Source organism: Saimiri boliviensis, chromosome 17 (assembly GCF_048565385.1).
Source record: "Saimiri boliviensis isolate mSaiBol1 chromosome 17, mSaiBol1.pri, whole genome shotgun sequence".
Classification (NCBI taxonomy): Eukaryota; Metazoa; Chordata; class Mammalia; order Primates; family Cebidae; genus Saimiri; species Saimiri boliviensis.
In genome coordinates this window covers 69,779,866-69,797,915 of record NC_133465.1, presented here as the reverse complement: position 1 = coordinate 69,797,915, position 18,050 = coordinate 69,779,866, and the positions used below count along the sequence as shown (strand labels likewise).

Sequence of the window (18,050 nt, the reverse complement as noted above, 5' to 3'; positions counted from 1 at the left end):
AACGGTAACTACTATCGATGACCCGCCCCTTCCTTTACAATGACCACCAAGAGGGCGTTTGTGTCACCTTATCTAAGTTAACATCTGGAAAATCTCAATCACTCCTGACCTTGTGGCTAAGATAACAAGGACGGGAGGTCCTCGCGTTTTGCCTCTGTAGTCTGAACTGTTCTAGCCAAAGCAAGCCCAAACCCTCCTCTGCACTCCGGGATGTGAAAAAGCAAGGGATGTTTATTACTAGACATCAAAACATGACATAAATTTGAAAAAAACATTCAGAAAGCGACAGAAAGGCGTGAGGAAGAGAAAGAAATGGCAGAAGAGTGTGCAGCCGGTGCAGAACTGGCTCCGGGTCTGCTGAGACGGGGTTTTGTGTTTTCTGAGGGACGCATGGACAGAATGGGGACATGGGAGGAGAATTAGGAGGGACACAGAAGAAAAGTTGGCAGGATGAGGCTGGGAAGGCAGTGTGATAAAGGACTCCCTGGGCTGAGGCTGTGACACACAGTGGGGGGCGGGGGAGACTGGGGGGGGAATCCTGAAGTCACAGGTGCTGGATCAACATCAGCAGAGACGTGGACGTGAACAGACTGGAAATGCCCCAGCCGATCAGAGAACATGCATCCCATCGCTGCATTCCGTCTGCTGGCCCCTCAGGGTATCAGAGGTCATGCAAATTTGCAGGAGCAAATGATTTCAGATAATTATATAAAGCTACCTTTGATTTTTATCTTAAACTAAGCGTTAAAAAAATGCAGAATGCCTACCATGCAGATGCAGTATCATGACCATTCACAAGTCACCGGGAAAATATACAGTAAAAAAGACCAGAGGGAGAGAAACCCAAATCTCAGCAGCTGACGTCTATTATTTCCGCTTAAAAAAAAAAAAAACAAAAAAAAACCCAAACAAACAAAAGACAGCTGGGCGCAGTGGCTCACACCTGTAATCTCAGCACTTTGGGAGGCTGAGGTGGGCAGATCATGACGTCAGGAGTTCAATATGACGCCTGACCAATATGGAGAAACCCTGTCTGTACTACTAAAAATACAAAATTAGCTGGGCGTTGTGGCACATGCCTGTAATCCCAGCTACTTGTGAGGCTGAGGCAGGAGAATCGCTTGAACCTGGGAGGCAGAGGTTGCAGTGAGCCGAGATCGCACCATTGCACTCCAGCCTGGGCAACAAGATCGAAACTCTGTCTCAAAAACAAAAACAAAAAAATTAGCCGGGTGTGGTGGCAGGCACCTGTAATCCTAGCTACTTAGGAGGCTGAGTCAGGAGGATCGTTTGAACAGCAAGGTGGTTGCAGTGAACTGAGATCCCATCACTGCAGTCCAGCCTGGGTGACGGTGTCTCAAAAAACAAAAACAAACAAACAAAACAGACAACTACATCCGCAACTTGTGAAGAGCAGTGGGCCACATACTAATTTATGACCTTGCTGTTGCAACAGCAACTGTGGGGTGCAGCCAATTATGGGGGTCACAGGAAGCCCCTGGGGACCGATGTGAGGGAGAGACTGCATTCTGCTTTCCACTTACTTGTCCTGGTAAGCGTCCAAGAGGTGCAACAGCATTTTTAAAATTTCCAGAACATCCTAAGGCAGTGAAGAAAACAAAAACAGGACAGAAGGCATAACCATGGAGCCACTGGCATTGCTGAATCAGAGCTGAAAAAAATCCGGCATCAATTTCGTATACATGTTTTTCTTCCTACAAACAAACTCGAAGATGCTCAGATGCTGATCTTACCTCCTTTACAGATAAAACTCAGGATTTACACTCACATCATTTTTTTCGCCCAAAAAATGTGGAAGGAATAATGGCAACTATGAAGCGCGTCACATGAATTAACCCTTCCCATCCCACCCGCCACAGTCACAATCAACAAAGGTTACTGTCTCCTTGAACTCTATTTACGGAAACAGAAGAAGCTCAAGGAAATCAGCCTTTATCCCTAACAATCGATGAGCAGTCACGGCTCTTTAGACTGTGGCGCTTCACTGTCTATTATGAAAAAGAACCCTAATCTCTCCGTGTTAACTATCCAGTCTGCTTTGGCTAAGCCAGGACCCCAGAGGCGACTTCAGACACAAACCTCCCGATTCCGGTAGGAGATTTCCTTAAGTCCCCGCAGCCGGTAGTAAGACCCCAGAAAGCAGTCCAGCACATGGGCAGGGAAAGTCCTCAAGTGCTCAATGAAGTTCTGCATATACTGAGCCAGGTGACTCAGGGGCAGCAGACTAAACCAGGATCGGAAGAGAGGTTCGTCGATGTTCAGCAGATGCCTCTTACTGTTCATAAACTGAAGTAATACACTCCTGCACAAGAGAAATCAGGACAGAGAAAAGAGAGGCAGTGAGATCAGCGAGGGAAGACGGAGGAAAACAGTGCTGGAGGGAGAGAGACAGTCCCAAGTTCAAAAATGACTTAAATGCTGCTTGGAACTGGGCGCGGTGGCTCATGCCTGTAATCCCAACACTTGGGGAGGCAGGTGGGAGGATCACTTGAGCCGAGGAGCTCGAAAGCAGCCTGAGAAACCTAGTGAGGCCCTGTCTCTAATTTAAAAATGAAATAAAAGCTATGCGGGAAAACAAATGTATGTAGTGAATCAAATGAAAAGTACAGAAGAGCTTATTGAGAATTAATTTAATGGCCGGGCGTGGTGGTTCACGCCTGTAATCCCAGCACTTTGGGAGGCCAAGGCAGGTGAATCACAAGGTCAAGAGATCAAGACCACCCAGGCCAACATGGTAAAACCCCATCACTACTAAAAATACAAAAATTAGCTGGGTGTGGTGGTGTGCGCCTGTAGTCCCAGCTACTCGGGAGGCTGAGGCAGGAGAATCGCTTGAACCTCGGAGGCGGAGGTTGCAGTGAGCTGAGATCATGCCACTGCACTCCAGCCTGGGTGACAGAGCAAGACTCCACCTAAAAAAAAAAAAAAGACAAGACAAGAAAAAGAAAAAGTTGTTCACAAGGTACTGTTAAGAGGAATAAGCAGGTTATAAGCCAGAATAAAAACACATCATTTGTAGCTGTGCACATAAAACATCCACGAATCCAAATTTGGAAAAAATCAAAAACATGTATGCCGCCGTGTTAACAACGGCTATCTCTGGGGTTACAGGTCATTTTTGTATTCCTTAATTTTTTATTTATTTATTTTTTTTTAGACTGAGTCTCACTCTGTCACCAGGCTGGGGTGTAGTGGCGTGATCTCAGCTCACTGCAACCTCCGCCTCCCAGATTTAAGCAATTCTCCTGCCTCAGCCTCCGGAGTAGCTGGGACTACAGGCACGTGCCACCACGCTGGCTAATTTTTTGTATTTTTTTTTTTTTTTTTTTTTTTTTGAGACGGAGTTTCACTCTTGTTACCCAGGCTGGAGTGCAATGGCAAGATCTCAGCTCACCGCAACCTCTGCCTCCTGGATTCAGGCGATTCTCCTGCCTCAGCCTCCTGAGTAGCTGGGATTACAGGTACGTGCCACCATGCCCAGCTAATTTTTTTGTATTTTTTTTAAGTAGAGACGGGGTTTCACCATGTTGACCAGGATGGTCTCGATCTCTTGACCTCGTGATCCACCCACCTCGGCCTCCCAAAGTGCTGGGATTACAGGCTTGAGCCACCGCGCCCGGCCTGTATTTTTATTATTTTTAGTAGAGACGATGTTTTACCATGTTAGCCAGGATGGTCTCGATCTCGTGACCTTGTGATCTGCCCGCCTTAGCCTCCCAAAGTGCTGGAATTACAGGCATGAGCCACCTTACCCAGCACATTTTGTATTCTTGATAGTTTTTTTTTTAAGACAGAGTCTCGCTCTGTCACCCAGGCTGGAGTGCGGTGGCACAATCCCAGCACACTGCAACCTCCATCTCCCAGGTTCAAGAGATTCTCCTGCCCCAGCCTCCTGAGTAGCTGGGATTATAGGTGCATGCCAGCACACCCAGCTAAATATTTTTTCTTTAGTAGAGATGGGGTTTCACCACGTTGGCCAGCCTGGTCTCAAACTCCTGACCTCAGGTGATCCAGCTGCCTTGGCCTCCCAAAGTGCTGGGATTACAGGTGTAAACCACTGTGCCCAGCCAATTCTTCATAGTTTTGATGTCTTAAAATGTTAGAAGAGCATGTGTTAGTTCTGTCATTGGAATGAGGGATGGATTCACTGCAGAGCCCGCCGGGACTCCGGGCACACAGCACAAGGGTCATTCTTCCCAGATTGATGTGGGTAAGTACCACTCTACCACTTACGGGGCTGGCATTTTCTCCCGCCACTGTGAGAAGGGGATTCCTTCCAGGGCAGCCCAGACGTCCTCAGGCTGGCTCCAGGCGTCCTTGTGCCGTGGGGCCGGCTCCTTACAGCAGTGTAGGACAGGCAGGGCGCCCATCCAGAGGCACAGCCTCCCGTCTATGCACCTCAGGCACAGTTTCATCAGGTACTCATGCCACCTGCAAGGGAACAAAGATCTCGCAGTGAGCTGTTGGCCAGGGAGTTGTCTCCCTGGGGGTCTGACGTCCCAACGGGAAGCAATCACCATGCACACAGAGCAGGAGGAGCACCCCAATGCGCCTGAGCAGACTGACCAGCACAGGACGCATGGCTTCCCTCAGCCCCAGCCAAGCCCTCGCTGAATCCCCACAACAAACTCCCAGGGCAGGGGAAAAATCTCAGGTGCAGGGGTCCTGGCTAAGTAGTCAATACAGGGTCCTGCCATCCAGGGCTGGGATTTGAATGCAGGCCATCTGGCAACAGTAAATCTAAATAGAAAGCAGCTTGTAAAACATATTTTTATTGCTTAGAGACAGGGTCTCACTGTCACCGAGGCAGTGCTGTGGTGTGATTGCGGATCACTGCAACCTCGAACGCTTGGGCTCAAGAGACCCCCCTGTGGTGGTGCCCCTATAATGCCAGCACACGAGCTCTGCCTCTCCAGGGCTGGAATTACAGACCACCACACCCAGCTCAGTTTTTTGTTTTTGAGACGGAGTCTCGCTCTGTCACCCAGGCTGGAGGGCAATTGCGCCATCTCGGCTCATTGTAACCTCTGCCTCCAGGGTTCAAGCGATTCTCCTGTCTCAGCCTCCCGAGTAAGTGGGACTACAGGTGCGTACCACCGCGCCTGGTTAATTCTTTGTATGTTTAGTAGAGATGGGGTTTCACCATGTTGGCCAGAGAAATTTTGTATTTTAATTTTTGTTTCCCAGGCTGATCCCAACCTCCTGGTCTCAAGCAATCCTCCCACCTCAGCCTCCCAGGGTTCTGGGATTACAGGTGCGAGCCACAATGCCTGGACAAAACAACTTTTTTTTTTTTTTTTTTTTTTTGAGATGGAGCCTTGCTCTGTCGTCCAGGCTGGAGTGCAGTGACGAAATCTCGGCTCACTGCAGCCTCTGCCTCCCGAGTAGCTGGGACTATAGGAGCGCACCAACACGCCCAGCTAATTTGTGTATTTTTAGTAGAGACAGGGTTTCACCATGTTGGCCAGGATGGTCTTGATCGCCTGACCTTGTGATCTGCCCACCCCGGCCTCCCAAAGGTGTGAGCCACCACCACACCCAGCCCAAGACAACTTTTAAATGTAAGGGGTTAGCCTATACAGAACACCTGTGAATCTCCCACAGTCAAAATATATTCACGAGTCTTTATACTTGAAATCCTGGAACTAACTTTGTACACTGCCTCGCCACCAATCCTCCTCTGTCAAAATGTGCAATGTACAGTCCAGTGTTTTATATTTGTAAAACCAGGCCAGGCACAGTGACTCATGCCTATAATCCCAGCACCTTGGGAGGCCAAGGCGGGAGGATCACTTCAGCTCAGGAGTCAAGACCGCTGTGGCAACATGGTGAAACCCCGTCCCTACAACAAATACAAAAACTAGCTAGAAGTGGTGGTGTGTCTCTGTAGTCCTAGCTACTCAGGAGGCTGCAGTGAGAGAACCATCTGAGCCTCAGAGGTTGAGGCTGCAGTGAGCTGTGATTATTCCACTGCACTCCAGCCTGGGGGAACAGAGTAAGACCCTATCTTAAAACAACAAATAAATAAATGTGTAAAACCAAGAGGCAGATGTCATGATAAGATGTGCTGATCAGGAAAGGCTGCCTAGTGTCATTCTTGAGTTCAAATCAATGGACGTAGGCTGGGTGTGGTGGCTCACACCTGTAATCACAGCACTTTGGGAGGCCGAGGTGGGCAGATCACAGGGTCAGGAGTTCAAGATCAGCCTGGCCAACATGGTGAAATCCCATCTCTACTAAAAATAGAAAAATTAGCTGGGCATGGTGGCATGCACCTGTAATCCCAGCTTCTCAGGAGGCTGAGACAGGAGAGTTGCTTAAATCCAAGAGGCGGAGGTGCAGTGAGCTGAGATCACACCACTGCACTCCAGCTTGGGTGACAGAGCAAGACTCTGTCTTAAAAAAACAAACAAACAGCCGGGCGCGGTGGCTCAAGCCTGTAATCCCAGCACTTTGGGAGGCCGAGGCGGGTGGATCATGAGGTCGAGAGATCGAGACCATCCTGGTCAACATAGTGAAACCCCGTCTCTACTAAAAATACAAAAAACTAGCTGGGCGTGGTGGCGCGTGCCTGTAATCCCAGCTACTCAGGAGGCTGAGGCAGGAGAATTGCCTGAGCCCAGGAGGCGGAGGTTGCGGTGAGCCGAGATCGTGCCATTGCACTCCAGCCTGGGTAACAAGGGCGAAACTCTGTCTCAAAACAAACAAACAAACAAACAAACAAACAAACAAAAAATCAACACATGCAGAGCGAATGCTGGGAGACTGTGCCCATCAGAGCTCGCTGGGTTCTGAGCAGGTCTTCCCGCCCAGTCAAAGGCCATCGCCTTCTCAGCACCAAACCTCCCAGGCCCAGGACAGTCACATCGTGTTTCCTGAACTAGACACAGCACAGGCAGGGGCGTGGAGAGAACGTCACGCTGCTTCTGCAGATGTCCTCGAGTGGACGTGTTCAGGCCGGCATCGCACCACAACCTCCTAAATACGCTCACACAGAGTCTGTTCATGATATGACAGGAAGCTTTAAAAAGCAGGGTATTCAGACCTGGCGCGGTGGCTCATGCCTGCAATCCCAGCCCTTAGGGAGGCTGAGGCAGGCAAATCACTTGAGGTCAGGAGTTCAAGACCAGCCTGGCCCAAACAGCAAAAACCCATCTCTACTAAGAATACAAAAATTAGTCGGGGGTGGTGGCGTGTGCCTGTAGTCCCTGCTACTGAGAGGGCTGAAGCAGGAGAATGGCCTGAACCCGAGAGGCAGAAGCTGCAGTGAGCAGAGATCGCGCCACCGCACTCCAGCCTGGGCCACAGAGTGAGACGCTGTCTGTCTGAACAACAACAAAAAAAGCAAGATATTCAAAGAAGACAGAATATCGTAAAATTATAAATAAGACAGATGTTGGGAAAGCTGCTGAAGTGAGCAGAGAGTGGTACAATCAGGGGGTTTATTTCTTCCCTGCGTGCTTTCAGCCAATCTAGTCAAACACCTATTTTTGCAATCAGAGAAAATCAATATAATAGCTATAAAAACATTTTTGACAAAAAATAATAACAATACCCCTGAGCTGTCCCAAGGATGTGGCTTAGGTCATCGTGAAGCTCATCCGGCGAGCTGGCATCTGAGGCCAGGAGGTGACACACAGTGTCCAACTCGTCTTCTGGTAAGAAAAAATCCAATTTTCCCACTATAAAAAGGACAATCAGGCCCATTTTCAATTTGCTCCTCACTGGGCAGTTTTTAGGCAAAGAGTCCCCACTTCTGTCCAGAAATGGTGCCATCCGCTTTTTCAGGTAGTCCCACAGGTCTTTCTTCACCTGACAGCGGGAGGAAAGGAAGATACAGGAGTCACTGGAGCTGTGCGGAGCTGCCGCAGCCCCGCAGCTGAGCCCGCAGACCCCATCCGTGCCCCCCTGCACCTGCGGGAGCCACAGGAGCAGCCGACACGCTGGCCCGAGGGCTCAGCAGGGCTCCATTCGCCTCACAAACAGCTCCGGGCTGGCCTGAAACCCGCCCAGGCTGCACCGCAGTGTGGGGGAGGTGCGGTGAGGGGGGGTCCCACGTTCCCCCCACTCCCTCTCTCTCCAAGGCCAGGGGAGGACTCAGGACCGGTGCTGGGGCGGGGCTCAGATCGCACCCAGGAAAAGGAGGAAAAGGGGGTTGGCAGAGAAATCCCGAGAGGCAGGGGTAGGAGAAAAGTTCAGAAAGTTCCACACACTCCCATCTGCATCCTGGCCCACAGAGTCAAGGGTCACCTGGCCACTTAGCAGGTAAGGTGAGGCCCCTGCCCAGAAGGCAGAGCAGTGGGTGGCCAGCCTGATACCTCTTTCTCCCCATACTGCAAAGTGGTCCACAACTTCGGACATCCTTCATAAATCATAGGCTTTTGTGTGACAGAGTAAAACTGCTGGAACTGGGTGAAGAAGCTCTTCAGATTGATGGTGTCCCAGGCCTGTAGGATGCTGAAGATGCTGTCCAGCATGACCGCAGAGGCAATCTGCTTCCCCTTCACCAGATCCTTCCTCAACCCGTCTGTGATACGGTTCATTATTTTCTGGATTGCCCCAGGAGGCTTCATACAAACTATGTCATCATACTGATGCCAGTCTAAGAGGGACAGACAGATCAAGAGTGTACCTAAGACCATCAAAACCCTGCAGACCGGCCGGGCGTGGTGGCTCACGCCTGTGATCCCAGCACTCTGAGGGGCCGAGGCGGGTGGATCACCTGAGGTCAGGAGTTCGAGACCAGCCTGGCCAACATGGTGAAACCCTGTCTCTCTGAAAAACATAAAAATAAGCAAGGTGTGGTGGCAGGCTCCTGTAGTCCCAGCTACTCGGGAGGCTGTGGCAGGAGAATTGCTTGACCCTGAGAGGCAGAGGTCGCAGTGAGCAGAGATCACACCACTGCACTCCAGCCTGAACGACAGAGCGAGACTCTGTCTCAAACAAACAACCCTTTCCATGTTTCCTCCTGCAAGTGAGTGGGTAAGTCACACTGAGCTCAAAGGAGAGGCCAACATGTCTTTAACCAACCAGAGACACTACCCAAAGTCAATGCCACTGACCCTCACGGCTGGGGCGGGCAGCAAAGCAAAGAGGACCTCACTGCCCAGGCAAAGTCTGCGCTCTCCAGAGAGACGTGTCCAGCCCCGCAGGCCTGGCACCTGCAGTCCGCAGGGGTGGGCAGAGCCTGCTGCCGTGACTTACCTCCTGAGCCCAACAGAAGGGAAGATTTTATGTACAGACAGCGGTTGACGTGCTCCTTGTCCTTCTGTGGGACCTTGTAGATGAACTCATACTCAAGAGAGCCCTTGTCATTACAAATGACGTACTTATAAGGAATGTATTTATTCAGGTGCTTCTTGGGAATGACAGCACTGCCTTCAACAAGAACGCCATCGTCATGTAAGTCTCTGGGAATGAACAGGATACAGGGGGTTACCCAAAACCCCTATGCCGGAAATTTCAGTTCTTCTCAAACAGAACATGGAGAGCAAAGCTCTAAATTGATGCTGACCAAGAAGAGGCTTCCAGAACAAGAAAATCAACAACAACAACAACAACACTATAGCAAGGCTAGGTTCAGTGGCCCACGCCTGAAATCCCAACACCATGGGAGGCTGAGAAGGGAGGACTGCTTGAGTCCAGGAGGTCAAGGCTTCATTGAGCTCTGATCCCACCACTGCACTCCAGCCCGGGTGACAGAGCAAGACCCTGTCTCGGAAAAACAAAGCTGGGCACGCTGGCCCAGCAGATTGAGGCTGCAGTGAGTCATGATTGTACCATGCACTCCAGCCTGGGCAATAGAGCAAGATCCCCTCTCTAAAAAGAAAGAAGAAATTTATAATAAAGAAAGAAAGAATACTTAAAGAAGAAAAAGTCTGTGATGAAATAGGACACAGAAATGTATGGGCAGGAAGAGCTGTCTCAAATATTCATCTTCCAGAAGCTGAAGAGTGTCATCAACTTACTTGATAAAAAATTATTTAAAGGCTGGGTGCAGTGGCTCACACCTGTAATCCCAGCACTTAGGGAGGCTGAGGCGGGTGGATCAACTGAGGTCAGGAGTTTGAGACCAACTTGGCCAAAATTGGCTCCGTTTCTATTAAAAATACAAAAATTAGCCAGGCGTGGTGGCATGTGCCTGCAGTCCGAGCTACTCAGGAGGCTGAGGCAGGAGAATCGCTTGAACCTGGGAGGTGGAGTTTGCAGTGAGCCAAGATCACACCACTGCACTCCAGCGTGGGCGACAGAGTGAGACTACCTCTCAAAAAAGAAAAAGACTTTAAAAATACGTGTCACAGACGGGGCATCCTACGCCTTCCCTGAGGGATTCCTTCCAAGCCTGCAGACACGCTCACCTGGTGCAGTGCAGCTCACAGACATTCTTGTTCCATTCTGGCTCCCCGAGTTCTTTTCCCCCTCTGATGAAGACTTGATGGTGGTCAGGATTGAATGAGAAATCTTTAGAGATGATGGCGTGAAAGTACACAGTGACCCCTCCGCCTGGGCTCAGCACGCTGGTGGAAAGTCAAAACGGAAACCTGATTCCTGGGAGAGCTGTTCACCTGCCACATGCATCCAAGCACATGCACACATACATAAACACACACACGTATGCATGTAAGCACATGCACACACACGTGCACACACATACATGCATGCCCACACACATGCACGTGCGCATACACATGTACATGCACGCACATACATGCATGTCCACACGCGCACACACAGGCACGCACACACATGCATGCATGCACATGCACAGGCACACACATACACGACCACACATGCGTGGCCACACATGCACACGCACGCATGCACACATGCATGCACACATGCATGCACACGCACACACTTGCACGTGTGCACACGTACATGGACACACATGCACTCAAGCACACATGCACATGCACATACATGCATGCACGCACACAAATACGCACTTGTACACACATGCACATGCACGCACACACAAATGCACACATGCACGCACACACCACATGCAGACATGCACATGCATACAAATGCACCCATGCACATACATACACACACATGCATGCACGCACACACATACGTGCACAAATGCACACACGCAAATGCACACACACATGGTCCTTGTGTTCGTAATGTGCATTATCACACCCTAACAAAAATGCAAGCATGTCCACATCTCAGACACACTGCCCACTGTGTGACCCTCTATTCCCTGACTCCAAAATGGAGGAAGAAGAGGTGGCCAGGTCCCTGCCCATCTCTGAAGTGCTGGGAGGCACCAGCAGGCATCTGGGCCAGAATAGCCCCTCTCCTGGGTTCCCAGAGGCCCACGCTGACTCCGGGACCCCACGGGCTATTAGAAAGCATGGAACTGGCACAGGTGCCCAGTCACACCCACCTCCTAAGCAGTTCCCTTTCCCCCAGAGTTGAACCTGCCAAAGCAGCTGACTAGAAGGGTAGCCTGGGTATACCCTGGGAGCTGAGCAGGGAGGGCTGTGCCCGGGCTCTCAGGCAGGGTCTCCAGAGGGGCACCCCTACCTCGGCTTCACTTCCTGGACACCCGCTTTCTGGTTTTTTTGCTCCTCCTTTTTCCCGGCAACTGCACTTCTGTTCTTCCCTTCCAGCTTCTTGGGGTCTCCAGGCTCCCTGCGCTCGTTTTTACCGACCTTTTCTCCAGCAGCAACCTTCTCGTCCCTGGTCGTGGTCTCAGCTTCCTGGAACAAGGAACCAGACCCTGATCTTCACGCCAGCCTCCACATGTTCTTCCTCTTTTTTTTTTATTTTTATTTTTTTTTGAGACAGAGTCTTCCTTTTGTTGCCCAGGCTGGAGTGCAGTGGTGCGATCTCAGCTCACTGCGACCTCCACCTCCCAGACTCAATCGATTCTCCTGCCTCAGCCTCCCATGTAACTGGGATTACAGACACACACCACCATGCCCAGGTAATATTTGTATTTTTAGTAGAGATGGGTTTTCACCAAGTTGGCCAGGCTGGTCTCAAACTCCTGACCTCAGGCAATCCGCCCGCCTCAGCCTCCCAAAGTGCTGGGATTATAGGCATAAGCCACTGCACCCGGCCCAGCCTCCACACAGACCCCTACAGCAGATGCTTCTCACAGCAGACAGAATGACCATGACCCTTCCCTGTTCGGGACCTTCCAGTGCCACTGGGGCACTGACCGCAGCCCCCAGGGGACCTGCTCTCCATCCTCATCGGTGGCTTCTCCTTTCCCAACTCCTCCTGAGGGCACTGGCATCCCTGTTGCTCTGGGAACAGTCTACCCCAGGGCATCTGCGCATTCCCATTGTCTGCGACACATCCCAGACACCTCCATGGCTCACCCCTCACCACCCTCTCAGGGAGGCCTTACCTGGCCACGCAGCCCTTGGGAGTCACGCTCCCTCGGAGGCCATGTTCCCTGGGGGCCCAACCCAGTGCCCTTCCCCCCGTCCCCACGCCTTCTCACTGCCAGATTCAGTTTCCTGCCCCTCTCTCCTCTAGAATGTGAGCACCCTGAAAGCCAGGGCTTTGTCTGGATCACGGCTGTGTCCCTGGCACTTAAATATCCTCTGAATAATTAAATGAAAGAGGGGCAGCTGTGGGCAGGGCGAGGGCCTCCTGGAGCCGGCAGGCAGGAAGGAGACACGGACCTGGCAGCGTGTTTCGGAAGCAGGAGTGGTTGCTGGCAGCTGTTTCGTCATCTGGCTCTTCCCAGAACCTTCAACCGCATTGGCTGGCTCCGCTGCAGCATCACCTTCCTGAAAGACCCCAAACACCAGAGCCAAGGTGACAAAATGGGCCAGGGCGACTCCAACTCCATGGTTTCAGTCGTCTGCCACAGGCCGAGGGATGGGGTGGGCTGGCACCCCGGTGGAGGGGCAGCCATCCCACTCCCACCCAGGGAGCAGGGCCCAGAGGACGCCCTCCCCGGCAGGGAAGGACACCAGCACCTCGCAGCAGAGCCCAGGTGCCAAGGGCTCAGTGCCACCCCCGGCCATCCCTCCTGGATGACTCACCCCAGAGGCTGGGGCCCCCGTCTGCTGCCTGGTGGTCTGCCGTTCTGCCCTGGGCTGAGAGCTGCCCACTTCGGACTCAGGCAACAGGCGCTCCTGGGTGGCATCTTCAGTCCCAGCATGGCCCTCACCAGCAGAGGCGGGGGGACCGGCCCCCTCCTTGGACAGGCCTCTGCCCCCAGAGGAGATGGAGGTGTCCTGGTCCTCCCTTTCCGTGTGCTCCTGAGGCTGGGGGCTGCTCTGAGCCCCGCCTCCTGTGGCCGCTTCTGCCTCTCCTGAAGCCTGAGACTGCGGGGGGCTGTCACCAACCTCAGTGGGCACACAGGGGCCAGCGACCTCCAGTGGCATGGTGCCTGGGCCTGGGGGCTGGCTGGGCTGGCCGGTCTGGCCACTCTGCTGGGCTTGGCTGTGGGGCAGGGCTGTGTCCTGAGGCCCCGGGTTTGACAGCAAAGTCAGATGGCAGGGGCTGGCAGGAGACGGCGGCAAGGAAGCCAGCTCTGAGGAAGCAGAGTCGTTTGGATTATTTTTCTTCTTCCTTTTATTCTTTTTGCTCTAAACAGAAAGAGAGACACTCACTTTATTTCTTAGATTTACTCTACCCCGTGTTTCCCCCCAGCTTTTTCTTCCATTTCTCAACTACATCAAGCTTGGCTCGACCAAAGTACCGAGCACCTGTTAAATCTGCAAGTTCTTGGGAAGAATGAAATTAAGAAGCAAGAGTGGGGGGTGGGCAGGTTCAGGGGCAAGTGGCCTTGAAGCACTGGCCACACTCAGCATGGTCACGGCCAGGCTGAGACCCTCACACAGGCTCACTGCTTCCTGGACATCCACTGAGATGGATTTTTATTTTTTTAATTTTCATTTTTTGAGACAAGGTCTTCCTCTGTCGCCCGGGCTGGGGTGCAGTGGTGCAATCACGGCTCACTGCAGCCTCGACCTCCTGGGCTCAAAGTGATCCTCCCACCTCAGCCTCCTGAGGAGCTGAGACTACAGGTGAGTTCCACTGTACCCAGCTGATTTTTTGTTTGTTTTTTGGAGAAACGGGGTTCCACCACGTTGCCCAAGCTGAGTTTGAACTCTTGGGCTCAAGTGATCTGCCCACCTCGGCTTCCCAAAGTCCTGGGATTACAGGCATTAACCACCATGCCCAGCTGGTTTTTAAAAAGTGTTTTGTAGAGACAGAGTCTCAATATGTTGCTCAGGCTGGCCTCCAACTCCTAGGCGCAAGCAATCCTCCCATCTTGGCCTCCCAAAGTGCGGGATTACAGGCGTGAGCCACCGTGCCCAGCCTAGTTTTGAGCATTAGAAAGCACGCACAGGCTTGCCACGTTTTGTGCACCTCTATAAAAAGATTTCATAGGTGAAATTTGAAATGAGAAGGATGAGACTGAAAACTGAGCAGAAGCTCACCCCATGCCCTCAGCAGGCACAGCCAGGCTCGAAGGCACATCCAGATTCAAGGGCACGGTCCCCACCTTGGGAACCAGGACCACAGCTGGTGGGAAGAGGCTGCCGGGACCCTGGGATCCCCACAGGAATCGGGCCCTGCCTCCCAGGGGACAGTGCTCAGGGTGCGTGCTGATTGGGTCACCTCAGGAAACTGATTTGCCGATCCCTTGAAACCTGGTGGTGTGTGATGAGGCCTCGAACTGCCAGGCAGCAGGTGTGAGCCCGCACCCCCATACCCAGGAAGAGCTGCGCCCACAGAGGCGCAGCCCTCCCGGGGCTAACCCAGCCTCTCCTCAGCAACTGGCAGCGAGGGGACAAGGAAGCACCACAGGGTCCCGTCGCTGCCACTTCACGAGCCCCTCGGCTGACGGACGGACCCTGTGTGGCCCCAGGAAGAGGCTGCATGACACCTGCCTGGGGGCGCGAAGAGGCTGCAGCCGGACAGGAGGCCAGGCGGACACTGCAAGCCCCTCCCTATCACACATGGCCACGCTTCCTTCCAGACCCCAGGCCAGAAATTCCGATTTTCTCCCCCTTTTTAAATTCAGAGGAAACCCATGCTCAGAGTACACAAAGCACAGGAAGCCCCCACCCCCATCCCTCATCTCCCATCTCCCCATCTCCTGACCCATAACATCTCCCCAGGCCACAGCTCAGCTCCAGCCGCTTGGCCTGGTCCCTGATTGGCCTGGTCCCTGACGCTGGCCCTAGGCCACCAACCCACCACACGGCTGAGAGCACCTGGTCCCGTCCCTGGGAGCAAGCAGCACCCTGAAATGGCACATGGATGCATTTGGGTGAGGTCAGGGGAGACGCACATCTAGCACAGGCTGACTCTAAAACAGGGCTTCCCTGAGATCTCGCCGCTGCACTCCAGCCTGGGTGACAGGGTGAGACTCCATCTCAAAAAAAATTAAAATTGGCCAGGCAAGGTGGCTCACACCTGTACTCCCAGCACTTTGAGGGGCCGAGGCAGGTGGATCACTGGAGGTCAGGAGTTCAAGACCTGCTTGGCCAACATGGTGAAATCCGCCATCTCTACTAAAAATACAAAAAATTAGCTGGGCGTGATGATGGGCACCTGTAGTTCCAGCTACTTGGCAGGCTGAGCCAGGAGAATCACTTGAACCTGGGAGGCGGAGGTTGCAGCGAGCCGAGATTGCACCACCGCACTCCAGCCTGGGCGACAGAGCGAGACTCCGTCTCTAAAAAAAAAAAAGGGAAGCAACTGCAGAAGAGTCTGGGGCTGGAGCTGGGGCTGGGGCTGGGGAGGGGCTGGGGCTGGGGCTGTGGCCCAGCCCTGGTGAGTACCGTCATCAGGACAGGTGTCAGCCTGTGAATGACAGGGTGGTCAGCTGCCAGAGGACCTGCTGAGAGGGGGAAGCAAGATGCCATCAAGAAACAGGCAGGTGCTGCACGACCCTTCACTGTGCTTGGGAGACCTGGCAGGGGGGTCTGAACCCTGAAGACAGCCTAGCCTTGGAGAGATGATGACACCATCTCCGCCAGCTGCCTCCTGTGTTCGGGGCTGCCATGCAGTGGCGTCTGGGCTGGGTTGAAGGGCCTGCTGAGTTCCCATCCAGCTCACCCCATGCTGTACGGGATGGGCAACCCCAGGTGGGTCACTGGGCCACTGTGGGCCTCGTCTCCCTGTTATCTTTAAAGTGGAGACAACAGATGTCCCCACATCAGAGGGCCACTGAGGGTGACCAAATGGGACAAAGCACACCGAGGGTGGTAGGATGCTGCCTGGCACACGCAAGGCGCCCATCGGTGCTGCCGTGGCCACAGTCATTGTCCACACACAGCAGGTGTTTGTGGCCACCTGGTGACTGTGCAGAATGGCCCATCCTAGGGAATGGTCCCCTCGTTCTCCCTGTTCTCGGCCACGTGGTTTGAGTAGAATCGCCTCTACTCCAGCCCCCGAGGCAGCTCTTGAGCGTGGGCTGATGTCAACCACTGACTAATGTCATCCTGGCCACAGGGACCCATGAGGGGATTGGTGCACGAGCCAATCAGAGCCAGTGAGATTTGAGGAAACGCTTCCTCTCTCTGGGGGAATCAATCACCCGAGGAGGCACTCTGTTGTCCCCTGAATGACGTAGTGGAAGGCGGATCACAGGGAAGCCACTGTGTGGCACAAGGGAGTGATGGGAGACAGCTGGTGGGAGGCTTGGCATGGGGGAGCCACATCAGGAAGGCAGAGCAGACAGGGTGGAGACCCCTGCAGCAAGCCTCACCTGCAGCCCAGGGGCTTATCGGACGTGTCCCTAATAGACTCCCAAGATCGGATTAGCCAGGTGGAGCTGGGCTTTCCATTATTTGCAATTCAAAGATTTTTTTTTTTTTTTTTTTTTGAGATAGAGTTTTGCTCTTGTTGCCCAGGGTGGAGTTCAATGGCACAATATCGGCTCATTGCAACCTCTGCCTCCCAGGTTCAAGTGATTCTTCTGCCTCAGCCTCCCGAGTAGCAGGATTACAGGCACCTACCACCATACCTGGCTAATTTTTTTTTATTTTTGTAGAGATGGGTTTTACCATGTTGATCAGGCTGGTCTTGAACTCCTGACCTTGTGATCCGCCCGCCTCCGCCTCCCAAAGTGCTGGGATTACAGACGTGAGCCACTGCGCCCGGCTGTAATTTTTGTATTTTTAGTATAGATGGGGTTTCACCATGTTGGCCAGGCTGGACTTGAACTCCTGACCTCAAGTGATCCACCCGCCTCAGCCTCCCAAAGCGCTGGGATTACAGGCGTGAGCCACTGCACCCAGTCATAACGCACAGATTTCTAATGGTTGAAGTAATCAAACCTCAAATTATTTCCTAATTATGAAAGCTGAAACTAAGCCACAGTCATGGATTCTGTCACAGCTTCGATGACAAAATCAGGCTCTGGCAGGAACAGACAGAATCCTCCGGCTCTAGACTGCTGAGTCACAGCCTGGAACAAGAGGACCCCACTAAGGCAGGCTCCTGATCACCCCCACCCCCAGTCCCACCGGCACGGAAGAATCAGGTCCCTGCCGCTCCTTTCCTCGATGTAGCAAAGGGTTCAGACCTTAGAACGGCTGCCAGCAGCCCTCCCTGGGGCCTGCCTTGCAGGAGGGGAGTGGCCAGCAGCCAGAAACGGCGGCAGCAGCGGCAGCACACGGAGGGCGGTGGGCAGAGCCCGGGGAGGCTGGCAGCAGGGGCCAGGGCTGGCCTCACCCCCCTGCCCACCACACGGGGCTGTGGAAAGACAGCAGTAAATGCAGGGACAACTGCAGGAGAGACCCTTGGAGGGACCATGACCCAGTTCCTGGAAGACCACTGCCTTCAAGCCGCCAGCCCAGACCCTCTTTTCAATAGAAACGAAACCGGTCATCTGACATCGTGGTGCCTGCAGGGCTGAGGCCTCGGAGGGGCAGCCCCAGGCTCACCGCCCTCAGCTCTTCCTGCGTGAACGGCCGACTGGCCCTGACAGACCACTGACATGTCGTTGAGTGCTGCCAGGGCCTCCTGGCTCTGCTTTTCCATTGAACAGTTTCATGGTCTTTGACCCGGAACCTCTAACCGCGTAACCACAGTGG

General features: G+C 53.1%; 1 protein-coding gene across 2 annotated transcripts in view; it reads right to left on the bottom strand.

Moving 5' to 3' along the window:
* Positions 1-18,050, bottom strand: part of RNF213 (ring finger protein 213) — a 119,828-nt gene that overhangs the window by 76,620 nt on the left and 25,158 nt on the right. For both annotated transcript variants that reach the window (XM_039477053.2, XM_039477054.2), the window contains 10 exons: positions 13,035-13,583; positions 12,669-12,776; positions 11,557-11,732; positions 10,380-10,538; positions 9,226-9,431; positions 8,340-8,623; positions 7,577-7,833; positions 4,255-4,452; positions 2,101-2,323; positions 1,545-1,600 (listed from right to left, as the gene is read on the bottom strand). In XM_039477053.2, coding sequence (XP_039332987.2) covers positions 1,545-1,600; positions 2,101-2,323; positions 4,255-4,452; positions 7,577-7,833; positions 8,340-8,623; positions 9,226-9,431; positions 10,380-10,538; positions 11,557-11,732; positions 12,669-12,776; positions 13,035-13,583 — 2,216 coding nt within the window. The remainder of the gene's footprint in view (positions 1-1,544; positions 1,601-2,100; positions 2,324-4,254; positions 4,453-7,576; positions 7,834-8,339; positions 8,624-9,225; positions 9,432-10,379; positions 10,539-11,556; positions 11,733-12,668; positions 12,777-13,034; positions 13,584-18,050) is intronic.